Below are 17,940 nucleotides of genomic sequence, written 5' to 3' on the forward strand. Positions count from 1 at the left end.
TTTTGCACAATCTAGGACCTTAACGAAAAGGTAACCCGACCCAGTAAAGGTGCTCAAATAATACGACCCGATGACCTTTCCCCGAGGTGTCGAGAAGTGCGTCTCCAAAGGCCTGCTCGGGGAACAAAGTGAAAGTAAGGGATCTAGGACTGTATTACAACCAGTTTTCTGCCCATCGTGCTGCGATTACATATCACAAGAACAGGGGCTGTAACGCTGGTAAAGGAGGAGAAAAATTAAAACACGAATCCTCTGAGCTTCACGATGAATATGACTTTTATTTTTTTATCATCTTTGGATTCTCTCAGAGATGCACAATACTGTCAGTCGTAAAACCTAACCACAAACCAATAATAAATGCTAATTAAGCAATTATTCTAGACATGCCAAAATAAGGAGGACTATGTATCCCAATGTATCCTACGTTCCCTGTCTCATCAACTACAGCTATTCCACACACAAACGACAAGAGGACTGATCCCGAATATACCAAATTGTTTTTCCTTGTTGTTTAATAGGTTTTATGGGCCAAAAGAGACAAAAGCTGCGTAATGCTACGCGACACCACCAACGTAAGGCAAACAGCTCTTGTTAAATTCGTCAATCATGATCGAGCATTTATAGGCCTTTATTTTCAGAAGCACAGCTTTTGAAAACTATATTTGGTTGTGTGTGTGGGTATAAAACGAGAAGATTAGGATCAAAGGGTGTTACAAAATCTCGGGCAAATATTAAATCAATAGAATATTGGACATGGTACTTCTCCTCAATACATCATATTAAGTGAAGGCTGAAATTATGAGACAGATGGAATAAAATGGGCACTTTCAGACAAAGGTTGTTGCCGAACTTCAGCGGCTAAAACAAAATGACGGTCACTGTTTGTAAACAACGACGACAAAACAGCGGAGGCTGTAACTGATAAACGTTTACACTTTTCCGCACAGGATCGTCGAAATGATTTAACTTCAGATAAAGGAGGGAATTTCAACTATCTATTGCTCTAAAGCATGAAGAAATAGAATCTGGCGCACCTTTTAATCTGTTTCATGTCTCGGTAAACAAGTACTTTAATACAAGTAGAAATTCTCATGTGGAGAGAACGCACAAAGTAGTGAATGCATCTACGATCACCAGGAGGCGCATCTGTTGTTATTTCTCCGTAAAGCTAGCCTCAGGCGGTCTCGTGGCCAGTCTCGCAGCGATTCTGGGGTTGGCGGCAATCCGTCTCCTGAGGGCGTCCAGCTTGGGGAATTTCTCCAACGAGTTGGCGCCCCTTGACAAGACATTCACGAAGTCGACCGCGCCGAAGAAGAAGAGATCAGCGGCCGTTATCTAAGCGAGGAAACAGTGCATAATATGCTGATTTCAAATTGATCAATTTCAACGTGGCCAATCAAAATTTAGTTTAATGATGGACTTTTGGTAGATTTTAAATTCTACGATTTAACATTCAAGATGTAAAGAAGAATGTTCAATCAATTTTTTTTTTGCTTGAATGACTAATTACCGAGTTTCCAACGAAAAAGTCGCCAGCTACTTCAAGGGCGAGTAGTCGCTCTAAGGATGCGTAAATGGACGGGATTATTTCTCTCAAGAACAGTTCAGCCTTGGCTTTCTGAAATACAACCCCAAAACACATATGGTCATATATTAAAACAACCGGCACTACCGATGCGTCTGCGTCAACAAATACCCGGTACCTACACAAAGAACAGATAAGTCATCAGTTTCCTCCTGTCAAGAAAGATTCTACATTATGTAAAAAGTTCGTTGATGCTCTTTACATGTGTTATTACTCCAACACATTTTTGGCTGGGTTCCTACTTTAATACCAGAACTACGTCGAGTCCGTCGAAAATGCGATTAGCCGCTGCCCAGATGTCCTCCACCATGTCGATGGCCTGATCTATGAATGCTGCCTCCAAGTTCGTCTTGCCGTACAATCCTAGAGAAAATAAGGAAGGTGTAAATTGTCATTAGTTGATCGAAAAAGGTCACAGATGGATGAAAAAACACTCTTTCGTTCCCAAACAGCCTCTGAGAATGCAGTACAAAAATTGCTGACATATGCTTGTTTCGAATCTCACACTCAACAGACTTATTTTGTACTTTCACAGGTAACTTTCCCAGTCGAAAATTGTAATAGTATCAACTAATTCATAATCTTACTATCTAACGGTATACAAAATTATGAATATGTATGAGTGCAAAGTTAATAATAATTTCATGAGGTGACAATAAAATGTTCTATTCCATGGGCCGAAGCCAAGTGGGGTGACACATTTTATTCGTCAACAAATGAAATAATTCTAACCATTGCAGGAATGTGAAACTTCCATTATTTGTTTTATGTAAGACATGCACAAATCCTCTTCTGTTGGAACAAATTGATGGTCCCGCGCATAAATGTCAGATTGTGTCTGAAGCACCACCCACTGGCAGTTTTGTGTAATGTAGACTGGTTTCCCGACCCTACATTATTTCTCTTTCTTACCATGAGGGCGGAAACAAGTCCAGTGAAATAAAGTTCTATTCAACGGACACCGTTGAACAAAACAAACAGTTCAATGATGTGTGATCAGCGATCCACCAATCAGATGACCAATATTCGTGTAGAAATTGTATAAAACGTAATAATTACACTCTGTGCAGATATCGAAACTCACCGAATTCCTGGGCCAAATATCGTAGAATGGCTTTACTCTGACTTAGCATCTTTCCATCAACCTCTAGCACCGGAACGAACCGGGTTGGAAATCCTAATAATTTTCAGACAACCATAACCAAAAACATATAATAAAAACTCTGATAAATTACCAACAGTACAATACAACATGATTGGGGCGATGGCAGTGGTGTATCGCTAGGGGCTTGCTTCTATAGCTTTCTGATTTGATGTAATAAATATATTTGGGTGAAACACAGGGGAAGTTGTATGCAAAAATCCCGAGAGAATCCAATGAATAACGACAAGAAGCTTGGCAATAGGAGCGATTCACAGTAGTGCGCCTCCAAGAGTTTGCAATGCGTTGACCAATCACAAGACGAGAAATCTGTCGACCCTTTCCAAACACACGTTTGGAACGTCGACAGACGTCGACAGATTTCGCGCACTGTGATTGGTCAACGCGTTCCAAACTCTTGGAGGCACACTATTATGAAACACCCGTATTAAATGGAAACTGTAAGGACAAAAACGAGGGATAAAGAGATGGTAATTAAACGAGGCAACATGGACCACCGATAAGACCGGTTACAGATACAAACAACAGGCAACTATGACGGACGTGCCGCGTAAATGGCAGTTATGGAATACCGTATTACGGTCATGACGCTGATGGAGGCGAGAGTGATGATGTAATGATTATTTAAACGATGGGAAATAACTCACTGTCTCTGGTCTTTTCCCATTCGGAAAATTCGACGTTCACTTCTTCAAAGTCGACCCCAGCCAGTACGAACGCCAGCCGAATACTCTCACCGCGGCCATTCGCCTTGAGGTAGTGAAGCACGTATTTCACCATGTTATAAAATGCAGCCCAAGGGCCCTACACCACAACTACTCGTCCGTTAGAAAGGCTCTTTACTTGCAGCAATACTAAGGCTACCTTTTGAATCCAACAAAACGTGTCAGGTTGTGTCGCCGTGCCCTGAACCGTCCCCTGCGGTGAGGGTCAAGGTTGGATTTACTGAAACAGGGTCGTGCGATCGCTCCCTAAAGTGTTTCGGGCATCAAAGTTCAATTCTTGACCTCGGTGTAATCTGTACGGCAACGGCCTCGTCCGAGCCGGCACGTTTATCTGATGGAAACCAAGTGACGTCCAAGCCGCCCGAATCTTTTTTCTTTTCGCAGTGACCTCTAAGTTCCGTATTGGCCATCAGTTATCCGAATTTGCTTTACATATCTTGTTCCTGTTTGCCATCTGCCCTTTCCGCACCCTGCCTTTAGTACGGCACAAAAGGTCAAAAGAAAATCGTGCGATTCAACGGTAATCAGACTTGAGCCGCCCGCCGCTGCTAAACGTTTCTATTTAGGAGGATTACTAATCAAAGTGTCCTTTTGTTGCTCGAGTTGTAATGTTGAAATTGCAAAACGCCAAGAATGACCAAATAAATGGGACAAAGTTGGGCTTCCTTCGTTCAAAACGCAACTACCACACGTTTTGGCCAACATTCCAAAACTCTTTGAAGATTGCCAAGTAAGGGTTTTAACAGCTTCTCTTACAGGAAAAACTGGAACGTTTTATTCCATACACAGACCTGATTTTTGCCGGGACTATATAAAAATATTCCACGATTGGTTTCACACTTTGATAGTGTGATGTTTCTACGATGACAAATTTAGGAGGATGCCATCGACTTAGTCTAAAGTTCGTGAACTACTTTCATGACAAAGCCTGACGCAAAGAAAAGATGAATTCAAAGTATCGAAAGCCTTTGCTACATCCACAAATTACCATCTCCTTTGGCAACCGTTGGTCTACAACTGTTAACCCGCATTGATAAGGGATTCCACGGGCTGCACTGATAATTTTAAATTAACTTGGAATAAAACACAAAATTTCAAAGGGCATTTGTTGAGTAATACGTAGATTTAACTTTATTTACTCCATCTGGATCGAGCCAACGTTTCCCGCTGTTTACATCAACAGAATTTGAGAGTAATGTGCAGTTCTTGGCCGCGAGAAAATTAGTTTTATAGCATGTTGCAATCAATAAGCCTAGATATCAATTCAAAGGGAAAAAATAACCACTGGATGACTTCAAGCAAAATCATTTTCTCAACAAAAAGTAGTTCAATCGCACTAATATCGATTTCAGCCGAAAACAACACAGCAACAGAATGTGATCGATCTCATCTCTGACAGTAAAGGGTAAATTTCCTTATCTAAAGTTCTAAACAAAAGGATAACAGCAGACGAGTCCTCATGGGGTAGGAAACCAGCCACGCTGCAGTTTTGGGAATGACGGCCATTCGGCTCTTTACGGCGTCCAACCTGGGAACGTTCACAAATATTGATTCCTATAGTTCTTTGACCCACCGCGGTGAAGAAAAAGAGACGGGTGGCCCTGATCAACAAAGAGTAACAACGAGAGAAGAACATGAAGAACGTCCCGTTTTCGTAAATTTTAACTTTGGTAGTCTGCATGAGTACTCTAAACCAAGCAGCAATCACTATTCCAGTCTTCAGGAAGTGCTAGTATAACTTTTTCGATCTTTAAAATCCAGCATCAGGTGGTCTGACAGCCAGCCACGCTGCGATCTTGGGGTTGGCGGCGATGCGGCTCTTGAGGGCGCCTAACTTGGGGAACTTCTCCAACGAGTTGGCGCCCCTCGACATGACATCCACGAAATCAACAGCAGTGAAGAAAAAAAGGTCGGCGATCGTGATCTGCAACGACAAAACAACGGCAGGTGTTGACCAAATTACGATAACGAAGCCGGGTCAGTTTGAAATTTAATTTAGTTTGGTTCTTGACGTTTTTGAATAATGAGGAAAATCAGGTATCCTCCTGATTTAAAACAAAGTACATCATTGCAAGGCGTATTTTTCTAATTCCTATTTAACCAAGTACTCCTATTAGTACGAAGATTCCCAGACAAATTAATGAAGAGCTCCTTATAAAAGCAATCGAACTATACTTCCTTGTCTCTGACATGGAGAAGAATAGATTTATTCGAACTTGCAAAAGGGGTGATTTCATACCGAGTTTCCAACGAAAAAGTTCCCAGCTTTTTCAAATGCAAGTAGTCGCTCCAAGCCTGTGTAAACCGGTGGGACGGATTGTGTCAAGAAGTGCGCCAACCTTTCTGCCTAGCGGACAAAATTTCATGTGTTTAAAACCATGTGTTCATTTTACAAAATAAGGACAAGCTCGGGCGTCCTCTACAGTCACACGTGAACGACCCCTGTGGACCATTTGCTGAAAACAGATTATTACTTCTTACTAGTTGGCTGAAACTCTTGCAGTGTCCATTAATCTGTGATCTCGTACTTTTTTAAAATTTATTTAAATGGTTCCCAATTACTTATAAATGGAGTCAGGTCATAATAAGAAACAGTGCGAACGTTCCCAGGGCCGAGTTCCATACGATCGACCCAATAGATAGTTCAATGATCCACCGCTGGACGTCGTTGGAAGGACTATAGTTAACAGTAATCATTGCTGCGTGGAATGTACCCCCAAGTTTCCAGATCATAGACGATCCTGATGAGTACATCAACAAGTGTATGTGATAACAAAACCAATCCGATTTCAACCCAACCAATTCGTACGTACCCTGGTCTCGGCGGGCCCGCGAAAAACAAGATTAAGTGCCGCCCAGATGTCCTCAACCGTGTCTACGACCTGGTCTATGAAGGCGCACTCCAAACTCGTCTTACCGTGAAACCCTATCGACAACATTAAATTGGGCGATATTCATCGTTAATTGATGGGTCAACTTTTAATTAATGAAAGTCGCCGCTATAAGGTTTGGTGCACAACAGGCCCAAACTCAAAGCCTACTTTACTATAGTTTACTATACTTGGAAGCTTTTTCAGGTAATATGATTTAATAAAATGATTCTTGGGTGGTGACTTTCCCAGTCTACTGTTCCGATGATACCAAACTCACCGAATTCTTTGGCCAAATATCGTAAGATGGCTTTGCTCTGTCCTATCATCTTCCCGTCCACCTCTAGGACTGGCACTTGCTGGGTCGGATAGTCTGATGAGAGGAATCGATGCATGTATATTCACAGCTTCGGAATCTTATAAGACTTCATGACTGCTTTCTAGAAATAGGGTTACATACTGCGATATCATTACTGAGGGATGACGCATGTGTGATAAGTGAAGCTCAGACATACATAACACATGTTTTCTTCAGAACCACACGTACCCAGAAAGAGATATCCTTGCATGGTCCTACCGCAAACCTCAGTCGTACATGACATAATGTGTGACAATGCAACGTACTGACTAAAACTCTAGAAAACAATGACAAAATATTGGCCGCCGAGAAGGTCACTTAAGAGCGACAGAAAGGAGTTGAAGAGATTGCCTGACATAGCAACATGGACAAGATCAGCAAGATATAGACACTGACTGAGTGCCATAAGGACCCCGGCCTGGTGGTGAGTAGTTATGACATTCAATTTGGTAATTTTGGTGGTTGTGGTGGCGGTTGATGTGACGATGGCGACGGTGACAACGAAGGGATAAATCGCCTGCTTTCTGTTTCGCTCATTTGCTCAAATTCACTTGAACTTCACGCCGAAAAGCTCGAAAGCCCGTAGTATGCTTCAAGCGAAGTGTACTGTATACTGAGCAGAAGTGCCCCCTCATCGGTTGAAAAGAGCCAGGCGGATGGGGAATATTCATTTTGTTGGTATCGAAGCGACCGTAACGCGTGTATTTCATAATCGTTTGTGAAACAACGAAGTGAGGTTCCCGCAAGTAGGCTACGTTGCTAAGAGCTTGAGGCTCATACAGAAATACAAGAGCAGTATACGCTAATTTTGTAATAAAACAAACACCGGGGAGAAGCAATCCATCTCAAGTACAGTTGCAGTATTTACACTCCCTTTGGTTAAAATTTAAACGGGGAATAATTTTTTTCCCAGCGTGGTAAGCATGATGTGATTCCAGATTTTGGCCAGGATGATGATGAAGATGACAGCAAATATGGTGATGACTGCTACGACAGAGACGACGGCTACAACGAGGAGACTCACTTGGCTTAAACGTCGGCCATTCCGAAAAGTCGAAATTCTTTTCTTCAAAGTCGACCTCGGCCAGCTTGAAAGCCAGCCGAATGCTCTCACCGCGCACCTGCCCCTTGAAATAGTGAAGCACGTATTTCACCATGATATCGACTCCGCAGGACAACAGCACCGCAAGAAACCGTTGTAGGGCTCTGTAATGGGGCTGCCTTTCAAATAAACGTTCTGAAATGCCGATATCTGGAGCGGTTGCAAATATATGAAACTAAAACTGCAAAGCCAAACCATGGTGTTGACCTTTCCTGCCAAAAAAAGAGGTCAGAGTCTCTAAATTCTGAAAAGATCTTGCCATTGCGCGATACGATCAAATACTCGGGTATCAAAGTTCCATCGAAAATGAATAACGAAGCGGGACTCTATTATCATTTAACCGGGTCTAGAATACGCCTGAGAGGGCCATTGAAACACATTACGCGCTCGAACAGTTGGTTCCTATGAAGGCGCTTCATCACAGAGACGCACTGGATGATTTGGTTAAACTCTGCACCACCATCACGACTACGACAGATGAACGTGCTTTGCCAAACTATTCGTCCAGAATCTGGCAATTAGCGAGCAATAACACTGCAAAAGCTGGGGTGTTAAATTCTCCCCCCGCCCCCGGATTATCAGAGGACTACATCAACACTTTTCACTGGTGTTAAAATTCGGTGTTATTGGGTGTTACTTTTAACACTCCCCAATGCATTGTAACATTTATAGGTGTGCAAAGTACCACCAGCATTGTCAAAGTAACACCCTATGGTTTGGTCATCTGGTACCACCAGAAAGTGTTGATTTTAACACCAGAACTTTTACAACAAAAGCCTACCTTAATTTACTGATCAGGGTTAGGATTTCCAGTGTTTAAAAAGTATGAAAAGCACTAACCACAAACTAGGCGATAGATTTTCAAAATTCTTTACATTTTCTTTTTGAAATGCTTCACTCCTTTGATTAAACTGCTCTCACCCGGGCAGGCTCCTAAATGAACTCTCTCAAATCATCTCAGATTTAAATACCCTTTTCTGAATGCGTGTGGTATTGCGTGCACAAGTTGTCTAGTTTATCTAGGTTTGGAGCCATCATATTTGAAAATGGAGTTTTCCTGAAGTAATTTTCAGAAACATTATGCACATGTACGTATGGATTAACCCATTGTTTTTGCTGGTGGAATATTTTGCAGAAAGAACTCCTCGACCTTACAGAAACCCAGTGTTGATTGATACCCCACGGCTAACCGTGCGCAGTGATGCATCTATTTACTGCGTTGTAAGCTGATTGTTAAAGCCATTTAGAATGTGATGCTCTATTATCATAATATGAAGAAAAGGAATTAGTTAATGTGTGGGAAACATGCATGGAAAGCGGAAGTGAATACCTCATATTTTGCCCGTTGCTGAGGTAATGTTATAAACAAAAATCACTCAACCTTTACGTCAGCCCCCTGGAGGTTTCAATCTAGCAGTCAATGTTTCGAACCATAGTAACTGGAATAGCACACAGCATAGGCTGGATTATTGCATGTGGATATAATTAAGGAAACTAATCAAACCGTGTGTGACATCAGTTGGCTACACACTGGACAACCGGGTTAGCTAGCCAAGACCAGCACCAAGGACTCGAAGAAGGAAAGGCACTTGACAAAAACGTAGGTGACAGTGAGATGGATAAGAAAAGAGGACCACGTTCTCTTTGTTCGTCTTTGTATCATGAATGAAATTCTTCATTGGTGCCAATCGCTTTTCAAAAGTCTGTGGGGGTGGACATGTGTGTATTGTTCTTTAATGTAATGTTACTTTAGATGCTTTCAGCAAGTTAGGCTTCCGCTCTCACTACGATTGAGGAATCCAAAGACTGTTAGTTTCCCATAAAGGTATTCTGTACTACTGTAGTTTCAGCCGCGGTAACTTTATGCACAAGACAGTGTTTTTAGGACTTTGCTTTCCAAAGGTGTAGCGCATTGTACCCAGATCGGATAACGATTTCTAGAACCATTTCAGGAGAAAACCTGCAAAAAGTAATTCTGGATGACAAAAACGAGGTTTGATTTCTTCAGCTCTGGGAACAATAAACTGAATTTATGTCCATGTCAATGTTAACGTCTTATGCCTGACGATGACGAATCACAAGGGTTTAATGGGTCCCGGGCGGTATAAGGAGAGGGCACAATTTTCCTAGCAACTGTGCCTTCTTTGGTAGGAAATTCGCTTCGGTGGCTCACGAGCGATTACAAATATGATGTGGTTTTTGCACAGACATGCATGCTTATTTGAGGATTCAAAGTCGCAAAGTAACTAGGGGGTTTTGTTTAATGCATTGTCGATTGTGCGGTTATTAATTACAGTTAAGTTTTTGCATATCCTTGACATGATTTAGTTTTACGGGTAATTTCCTTGTTTGGGTGTTGTTTTTTTTGGGGGGGGGTTTCTTGTTTTGTGACTAAGACGTTGTGCCGCAAGTTTGCTTGCAAGCAGTTTGAATTTGACGACCAGACGTGATTCCGATTCCGTTTTGCTAATAGATACGACAGCACATATTTTGGCTTTATGTCACCGAGTGCTCTATTTTGACAGGCCGGCATATTGCACCCATATCATTCACGTACATTTGTTCAGTATGCCAGTCCTCCATACGCAAGCGCTTGGAAAGAAGTATTTCAATTCAATATGCCATTTTTTTGCAAGGATGCAGCTACACATTTACTTGTTCGTAAGTCCAAGATATTTGTGAATTAAATGGCGAGAAATTGAATGTAAGTTGATGTCTGTTTCAAATAATTATGGTCTATTCCTTTTTATTTAAAAGGCCTACATTGTGTCGCAGCACATTGCTCTACTAATCGAAAGGTTTCCTAAAAATAGCCTCTGTAAGTCAGAAAGGGAAAAAGACTAATATTAAATTAAAATAATGTAAGTTCATATCTCTGCAATTTGTGACAATAGTTAAACCTTGCTATCGCTGCTAGAACAAGAAATTTTCATTTTAAAAAAATAAAATCACTGAGTGTCGCCTTTTCTCTCTAGTTTTGTTTTCACTTGTTTGTTTTTCCTGATTTCATTGTATCTCTTATTTTTTCTTGGTGCTCTAATTCGACAGAAATATTTTGAAGGTCTTTTATTTTTATCGTCACGTCTCTTATATATCAGTCTTGGCCCTCTTAGCCAAGTAAGGCGCGAGCTTGTCGTGAGCCGAGATGCGAGCCTTCAGAGCCGTCAACTTGGGGTATTTCTCAAGGCCCAGCAGTGAGGTAGTCTCCAGTGATTCAATGGAAGTGTGGAAGTTCAAGTCTGCCATAGAAATCTGGAGGAAAAAGTTGCATTCACCATTAATGTTGCGTTATTGTGGAAATCAATTAAGGCCTTGGCTACTGAGGTACCGAAATTAGTAAAAAAAAAAAAAGAGCGGTTACAAAAAGCCAGCTTAGTCGGGGTGATCATTTTGCTGGTATTGAATCGACCGTAACGCGTGCATTTCAGAGTAGTTCTAAACTAGCGAAGTTCAGTTCCAACCAAAGGAGCCTCAGGAGGAGGTGTTGTTCCGCTGCACATCACGCTGCGGCATACCCCGTCAAACTGAAGGGTTTGCCGTGTCGCATACACTTATTTGCCCTACCAAACTGGCGCTAAACGCAGTGCTTCTACCGTGCGGAACGACAGTAGCACGTCGTAAAGCGTACGCCTTACCCAGAAAGACGTGCCCTTATAAGTCTTTTAAATTTCCCAAAAGTTGAATCATATGTCACCTTTGCTTGAAGCTGTTCGTCTTAAACGTTTGTCTGATTTGAAAGATTTGGATTGTTCCTTTCAGTTCATTAACAATGGGTGCTTTTTAATTGTCTAATGAGCCCCGAGCTGGACCAAAAGAGGGCGCAACTTGCCTAACAACGGAGGTTCCTCTTGCGGGAACTGCACTTCCGCGCATGGGTTACAAACGACTATGAACTGCACGCGTTAAGGTCGCATCACAACCGACAAAATGACCCCCCCCCCACGCACACACACCCACACACACCAACACGGTTCTTTTCAATCCATGAGGGGGTGCTTCTACTCAAGGCAAATTAGGCAGGAGAAGTAAATGAATGTCTCTGGCAGCTCAAACTAAAAATATCCTCTTAGAGGAAGTTTCTTACAATTATTTAACTTTACAAGCTATAAAGAGAGTAGGCGATCAAAAAAAGTCTCTTCATTGTTTTATGAAAGATTGTTTTACCTTCTTTCCGACGAAGAATCCATCGCCTTCGTTGTTCTTGCAGAGCTGGTCTTCCAGAAATCTCAAGAAAACGGGGGCTTTCTCTTCAAAGTGTTTCTTCATCTCGGCATCCTAAACAAACGGACCGAAGTTTGGGCGGGGTCAGCTTAAAAAGAAACGAGTTTAATAAAACTGGGGAAAAAAGCTGGCTTTTTTCGGACCATCTAAAAGTGGGGGGGGGTCTCCCTCCAAGCTCACAACTGTCCCATGGATTTGTGGCTCTGATGGCGCCCCATACGTTTTTGCAAACATGGTATTTCCAATTTAAACGTGGTTTAATTCCAGAGGGCTTAGCACAAACATTTATTGGAGGAAAATATCAGGAGTCCATCCCCTTAGCTCTTTGGGGTTTAATATGAACGTATAATGCAAAAGTCCTAACAAGCAAAGTATGGCATATCATTCTCAGTATCAGCGGCGTATATTTGGGTTTGCTGGCGGGAATGGGTAAATGTTGGGGGAAAAAATTGCCCTGCCATTAGAATTTGAAAATGGGGAAAGGTGTTGACACCATATGACACTATATAGGGGCGATGTCCGCGATACAAACTTGTATTACCTTCTTGCAGAGTGAGTTCGTATATAAGAACGACTTATTGCTTTTTGTTCTCCCCTTTCGAGCACTTCTAAAGACATATTGGTTGTTTGGAAGTCCAACAAATTCTTCATAATTCACCTAAAGTTTTTTCTCACTACGAAAAAAGTGGGGAATGATTCAAAAGCCCGTCACTCTGTTCAAATAGTGGGGTGTATATACCCAACATTCCCCGAAATTTATGCCCATGCTCAATACATTAATTCTATTCCGTAAGCCACTTTTATGAAATTCAGTCTTGCTACCTTTTTGGATTTGTCGTCACTGGAGATGATAATCCGAACGTAAGGAAGCCAAATATCTTCCACGGCCCCACTTATCTCGTCAATCTTGGCTGATTCCCAGCTATTGGCACCGTAGAACCCTGTCGAGAAAAAAAAAATTAAAAGACAATTAGCCAGTTCGGTATTCCAACAGCGCACACCCAGCACGAGGCCATTCGGGAACAATAACGCGTGCGCGTGACTGTCCTATCAGCGCAGCCCACTAACGCGCGCGCTTCGTTCCCGAAGGGCCTTGGCTTTTTGAAATTCTAGGCTGGCTTATAACACCCATGGTATTAAATTAACACTAATATAACACACCAATTTTTCAAGTGTACTCCTTCACCCTCTTCGGTAGCTGATCAAGAGGGGGCGCATCTGGCTCAAAACCCCACCCACAGTGGTTATAAGTGTACTGGGGGGGGGGCCGTTTTCCTGCCTCTGTTCCAAGTAAGTGTTTCAATAACTTTGAAGACCACAATTCAGCAAGATGAAAAGAAAAACTCTACCCCGCTGGTGTATTCGTGTTTCACCCGGTTTTTTTCGGCGCCTCTACCCCTCCTAAATGTTGGGCGCCTCCATTTTTGTGAATCCAATATGTTGTTGTTCAAAGAACATTCTCAACCTTTAATGACCTTGTTAAAAACCCATTGCTTAAATTCCAATCATTTTTATGTGTCCGGTTAATACATCAATCTCTGGTGCTTTCTTCGAGCAACCTACCAAATTCTCTAGCCAGGTAGGAGGCAATCGCTTTACTTTGGATGAGTTGTTTACCGTCAATCTCCAGGACGGGAAGGGCACCTAATGGGACCTCTGATGTGGGCAAAAATATGAGAGTAAATCAAGCGTGATATCAATACTCAAATGGTTCTTACGTAATAGCCCACCAATGGGAGACTTTGAGACGCTTGGTGGCGACAAACATACCTGTCCTTTGTACCAGTTCTGAGCATGCGGGCGTTGTTTTGAGCATGCGTGCATAGTTCTGAGCACGTGCGATACCTTGGAAAAGGACTGGTATGTCTGATGCCACCAGCGCCTCAAGGTCCCATTTACATAATGTAAAACAAATCCATTTTCTTTGCAAATGTTGCCTCCCTTTGAGCAAATGGCCGGTTTTGAGCGAGGCCGGACCAAGCCGTGTTTCCGTGTGCATGAACCACTCCCTACGTTAAAAGTGTTTCGCACTATTGTCATCGGAAACGTTCACTTCACGTGTGAACACGTTTTCTTGACTTTTCTAACCTCGGTGCTTTAATGAAGCAAACACGCAAGGAAAAGTTATTAAATGCAGGGCCAGATTATATCAAGTAATCTCATTGCCTACGAGGCCTATAGTGGGCATAGTGCCTAGGGCCAAGGGGGGAGGCTGAGAAATAACAGTTAACACGAATATTTAGGTAGTCACAAATGCCTCAGCTTGTCTTCGAGTTTTTGAATTTCGGAAAGCTCCAAACTATAATCCTAGTTCATAGCTTGCTATAATATCCAGAGAGCAGGTAGCCTTTATAAACACATTGACAAACACTGCAAGATTAATGCCGAGGAAGGGATTCAGGCCTTTAGAACACCGGTGGTGCGGGCACAGGGCCTAAAGAAAACTGGTGTCTAAGGCCTACAGAACACTGGTGCCCTGGCACATTACTCTGGCAATGGTCCATGCCTTGCTCCCAATTTTGTTGAAGCCAACATGACAACGTGGAGACTACTTTCACCCAAAAGTAATGTCTCATGCGGAATTTCAACCTATAACGACATCAGCGACACTTACTCTTTTTCGTCTCAGGCCACTGTTCTTCCGTGATTCGTACGTCCTCAAACTTCTGCCCTGCCACAGCAAAGAGCATCCGGATAGTTTCGGCCCTTCCGCGAACATCAAAGTACGTGAGCTTGTAAGAAGGCATCTTGGAGGTTTGTTGATACGCGGAGGAATGGGTTCGCGGGGCGCCTGGCAGAGGCAATCAAGCAAGTGCTTTCAGGAGAAATTGGTGGCCCTTATGTAACAGGTTGGCCCTAGGGGAAAAGGCACTTCTAATTGCTGATAACGGATATCCCCTGTATTCTGTGACGCCTTGTTTACACTTCGTCTTAGCGTGTTGATCTTTAACCCTCAAAGGTTATTTTGGCTGATCTCACAGCCGGGAGAGGGGTGTTCCGCTCCCTACGAAGAACTCAGTTGTGCCAATGGCATGCACGACACCGCCTATCATTACAAATGTGACTTGACTTCAATTAGAAAAATCATTTTGTTGTGTTGGTCACATGAGCGAGGCTACGCAAGTGCCAACCGGCGTACTTTGAGCACCACAGTGGAGAAAAGTAGATCTAACCATTTTTTGACTGACCTTTGTCTGAAAAATGGGCGATGCGAAACAACAGTACGTTCCAGTTTCGCAAAAGTGATGTCAAAATGACTGTAAAGATTTACTCTAAAAATCTCTTTAAAGGCTCAACTCCTGAAAAAACCTGCGGCGATATCGGGAAAAAACGTCGGGAGGGAGGGCTGGACCTCGCCCACGATTCCTTTAGGGTTAAGCTGGACTACAAAGATTGGGCATGAAGAAGCAAGGAATTTGTTACGTTCCACAAATCAGGGGCATTAAAAGACTGCTACATAATTAAACCGCGCAATTATACAGAAAGTAAGTCTAAACGAATTAGCCACTGTTGTCCATGCATTATAGTCTCTGGTCTTGTACTGATTTAGACTATTTCCGAGGGGGCATTAACAAGTTTGGTCTTACTTGCGACATTCAAAAATACACCCATTTCATATTAAGACCAAGCAAACATTTATGCTTCAATTTTAGACTTTTATCGACAAGTCCGATTCAGTACATGGTCATTAAACAGATTCTGACATAATCCTTCGTACTTTGACCTGCATATCTGATGCGTTGCTTTAAATCCTACGTCCATATCAAAGTTGCAAGTAGTAGTAGGCTTAGTTTCCAAAAGCCCAGCTCAGAAAATGTGGAACACTATGCACTGATTGCCAAAACGAAAAAAAATATAGACCTTATTCAAGACAGCACCAATCATGATCCCTTAATCGCAAAGTTTAGATTTGAGTGGTGCCAGACGATTTTATGATAGCATGTGTTCTGAGGCTCCCTTTAATCCAGGCTCGCTTAATGCACTGACGTGCGTTGAATTGCAAATTTGAAATTATCCATCAGAGTACCTGCACTAATTTGTTGTGACATACAGGCGATTCACAATAGTGCGCCTCCAAGAATTTACAACGCGTTGACCAATCACAATGCGCAAAATCTGTCGACCCTTTCCAAACGCGCATTGAGTGCACAGATTTTTCGCATTGCGATTGGCCAGTGCGTTGCAAACTCTCGACGCACTTTTTTGAAACCACCGTGGTAAAGTGACTTGCCTCGGGCAGTAAACAGGTGGATTTGAACCAGTGACCATCTGTTCGTGAGTCAGAAACCCTTTGCTCATGAGCCATTACATGCACACCAATACTCGGCCAAAACGCTCTGGACGGCGCTGGTTTTATCATTGTCAACTTGTACAGCCAGTGGTCATACACTTTCCAAGTGACCTGTTTATGAAATATGGAGTTTTGAACTAAGTGAAATGTTCTTAACTTGTATTGCCTTTAAAAAATCCGCCTCTAATTCACACCAGTCCAATATTTATATACTTGTGCGTTTTAAAGGGCTTTATCCCCCCCCCGTTGTTGAGACAAGGGATTGAGGAAAATTATGTAAATCGTTGGTACAATGAACCTGCTTGATAATCCCCCATTCCTATTCAACCTTAGCAGATGGTGCAAACAGGCGTAGTGCCAACAAGCCCAACCCCAAAACACTTGAGTTGAATCATAGAGAGTTAAGCCTGAGCTTTCTTGGTGTTCTTTTGGCTAGGTGGACAGGCGGAAACGATGATGGAACAGTACATGTCATACACTGTTTACAATCGTATTGGTGCACTATCTTTACTCATTTTTATTAATTACCCATTCCTTTTTTAAAGAGCGGGGGGGAGACGCTTAAATATGGTTAGAGATCCATCTGAACGCGGGAAGAGACACCGTAACGTGTGGATGAACTTTTTGCATAAATTACGATGCAGTAGGACAAAAACTCGTGACTTCTTAGTCTTATAGAAAATATTGGTATGAAACGTTTACCAATGGATAGAGGAACATGTGCCTTTTCAGATGCCACCACGATTTCCCGATTTGGACAAGTTTCAGACCTTATGTGGTCTAATATATTATACGAAGTCATCTTTACGCGGGAAGAGGCCCAGTAACTTCTGGGAAAAGCGAGAATTGCACAAAATATGAGGCAGGAGGACAAGAACTTTTGCCTCCTTTTGCCATTATTACAGGCCTATATGAAACTTACATCATTGGATTCACGAGTTTGTGTCAGATGCCACTACGATCGCCCGATTTGGACAGATTTCAGACCTTTTATGCTCGAATATAAAGAGCCACCTGTGCATAGAGAAACATATCCCCTTTCACCAGGATGGGCTCATTTGGACAATTTTCAGATTTTCCTCAGCTGAGATATGCAGAGTCAACATGACTCCCAAACATTCCACCAACGTGTATACAATGGGGAAAACGCAAAAATAGGAAGCACGACGGACTCAAACTCTTGCCTTCATTCGCGGATTATTCTCAAACCTGTCAAAATTGAGGAAACGGGTATACAGTTTCTGAGTTCTGAGAGGCCTACGGAGTTATCATTCCAAATTTCTGTACTATTAACAAGAAAAGAAAATAAACACACTAACAATCATGTTACGTAAATTCCTCACTTAGGAAAGAGTTCCATATACGGACAAAACTAATCTCCCTTACATTTTATAACAGCCATCAAAGAGTGATAACATGCCCTGAAAAGTGAACTTTAACTGAAAAACCCCGAATCATTCACTTAGAAAACACCTTTTTTCAGACGTCTCATAGGTTTGTGCACAAGTGTTGTCCATAATATTATACGGAACTCTTTCCCCTCGTTATAAGAATGAGAAATGAGACTCCTGATCTGGAGGACCTCACGCTTCAGCCTCGAAGTCCCTCTTCGGTGACAGAATATAC

The 17,940-nt window shown here is 42.3% G+C and overlaps 3 protein-coding genes across 3 annotated transcripts; all 3 read right to left on the bottom strand.

Moving 5' to 3' along the window:
* Positions 1-255: 255 nt before the first annotated feature.
* On the bottom strand, positions 256-3,742 carry LOC110977566 (S-crystallin 4-like). The gene is made up of 5 exons (XM_022231802.2): positions 3,395-3,742; positions 2,670-2,762; positions 1,836-1,948; positions 1,511-1,618; positions 256-1,335 (listed from the first exon to the last, which is right to left on the bottom strand). The coding sequence occupies exons 1-5, from the start codon at positions 3,525-3,527 to the stop codon at positions 1,153-1,155; spliced, it is 630 nt and encodes a 209-aa protein (XP_022087494.1). The 5' UTR covers positions 3,528-3,742; the 3' UTR covers positions 256-1,152.
* Positions 3,743-4,548: 806 nt separating this feature from the next.
* On the bottom strand, positions 4,549-7,972 carry LOC110977567 (hematopoietic prostaglandin D synthase-like). Its single transcript, XM_087129839.1, has 5 exons — positions 7,725-7,972; positions 6,623-6,715; positions 6,286-6,398; positions 5,712-5,819; positions 4,549-5,396 (listed from the first exon to the last, which is right to left on the bottom strand). Exons 1-5 carry the CDS (start codon positions 7,855-7,857, stop codon positions 5,223-5,225), a joined length of 621 nt encoding a protein of 206 aa, XP_086985965.1. The 5' UTR covers positions 7,858-7,972; the 3' UTR covers positions 4,549-5,222.
* A 2,526-nt stretch (positions 7,973-10,498) lies between these two features.
* On the bottom strand, positions 10,499-14,895 carry LOC110977534 (S-crystallin SL11-like). The gene is made up of 5 exons (XM_022231770.2): positions 14,638-14,895; positions 13,587-13,679; positions 12,846-12,964; positions 11,967-12,077; positions 10,499-11,054 (listed from the first exon to the last, which is right to left on the bottom strand). Exons 1-5 carry the CDS (start codon positions 14,768-14,770, stop codon positions 10,890-10,892), a joined length of 621 nt encoding a protein of 206 aa, XP_022087462.1. The 5' UTR covers positions 14,771-14,895; the 3' UTR covers positions 10,499-10,889.
* Positions 14,896-17,940: the final 3,045 nt, after the last annotated feature.

This window comes from Acanthaster planci, linkage group LG19 (genome assembly GCF_054643075.1).
Source record: "Acanthaster planci isolate LZ-2023a linkage group LG19, COTS_SCS, whole genome shotgun sequence".
In the NCBI taxonomy this organism is placed as follows: domain Eukaryota; kingdom Metazoa; phylum Echinodermata; class Asteroidea; order Valvatida; family Acanthasteridae; genus Acanthaster; species Acanthaster planci.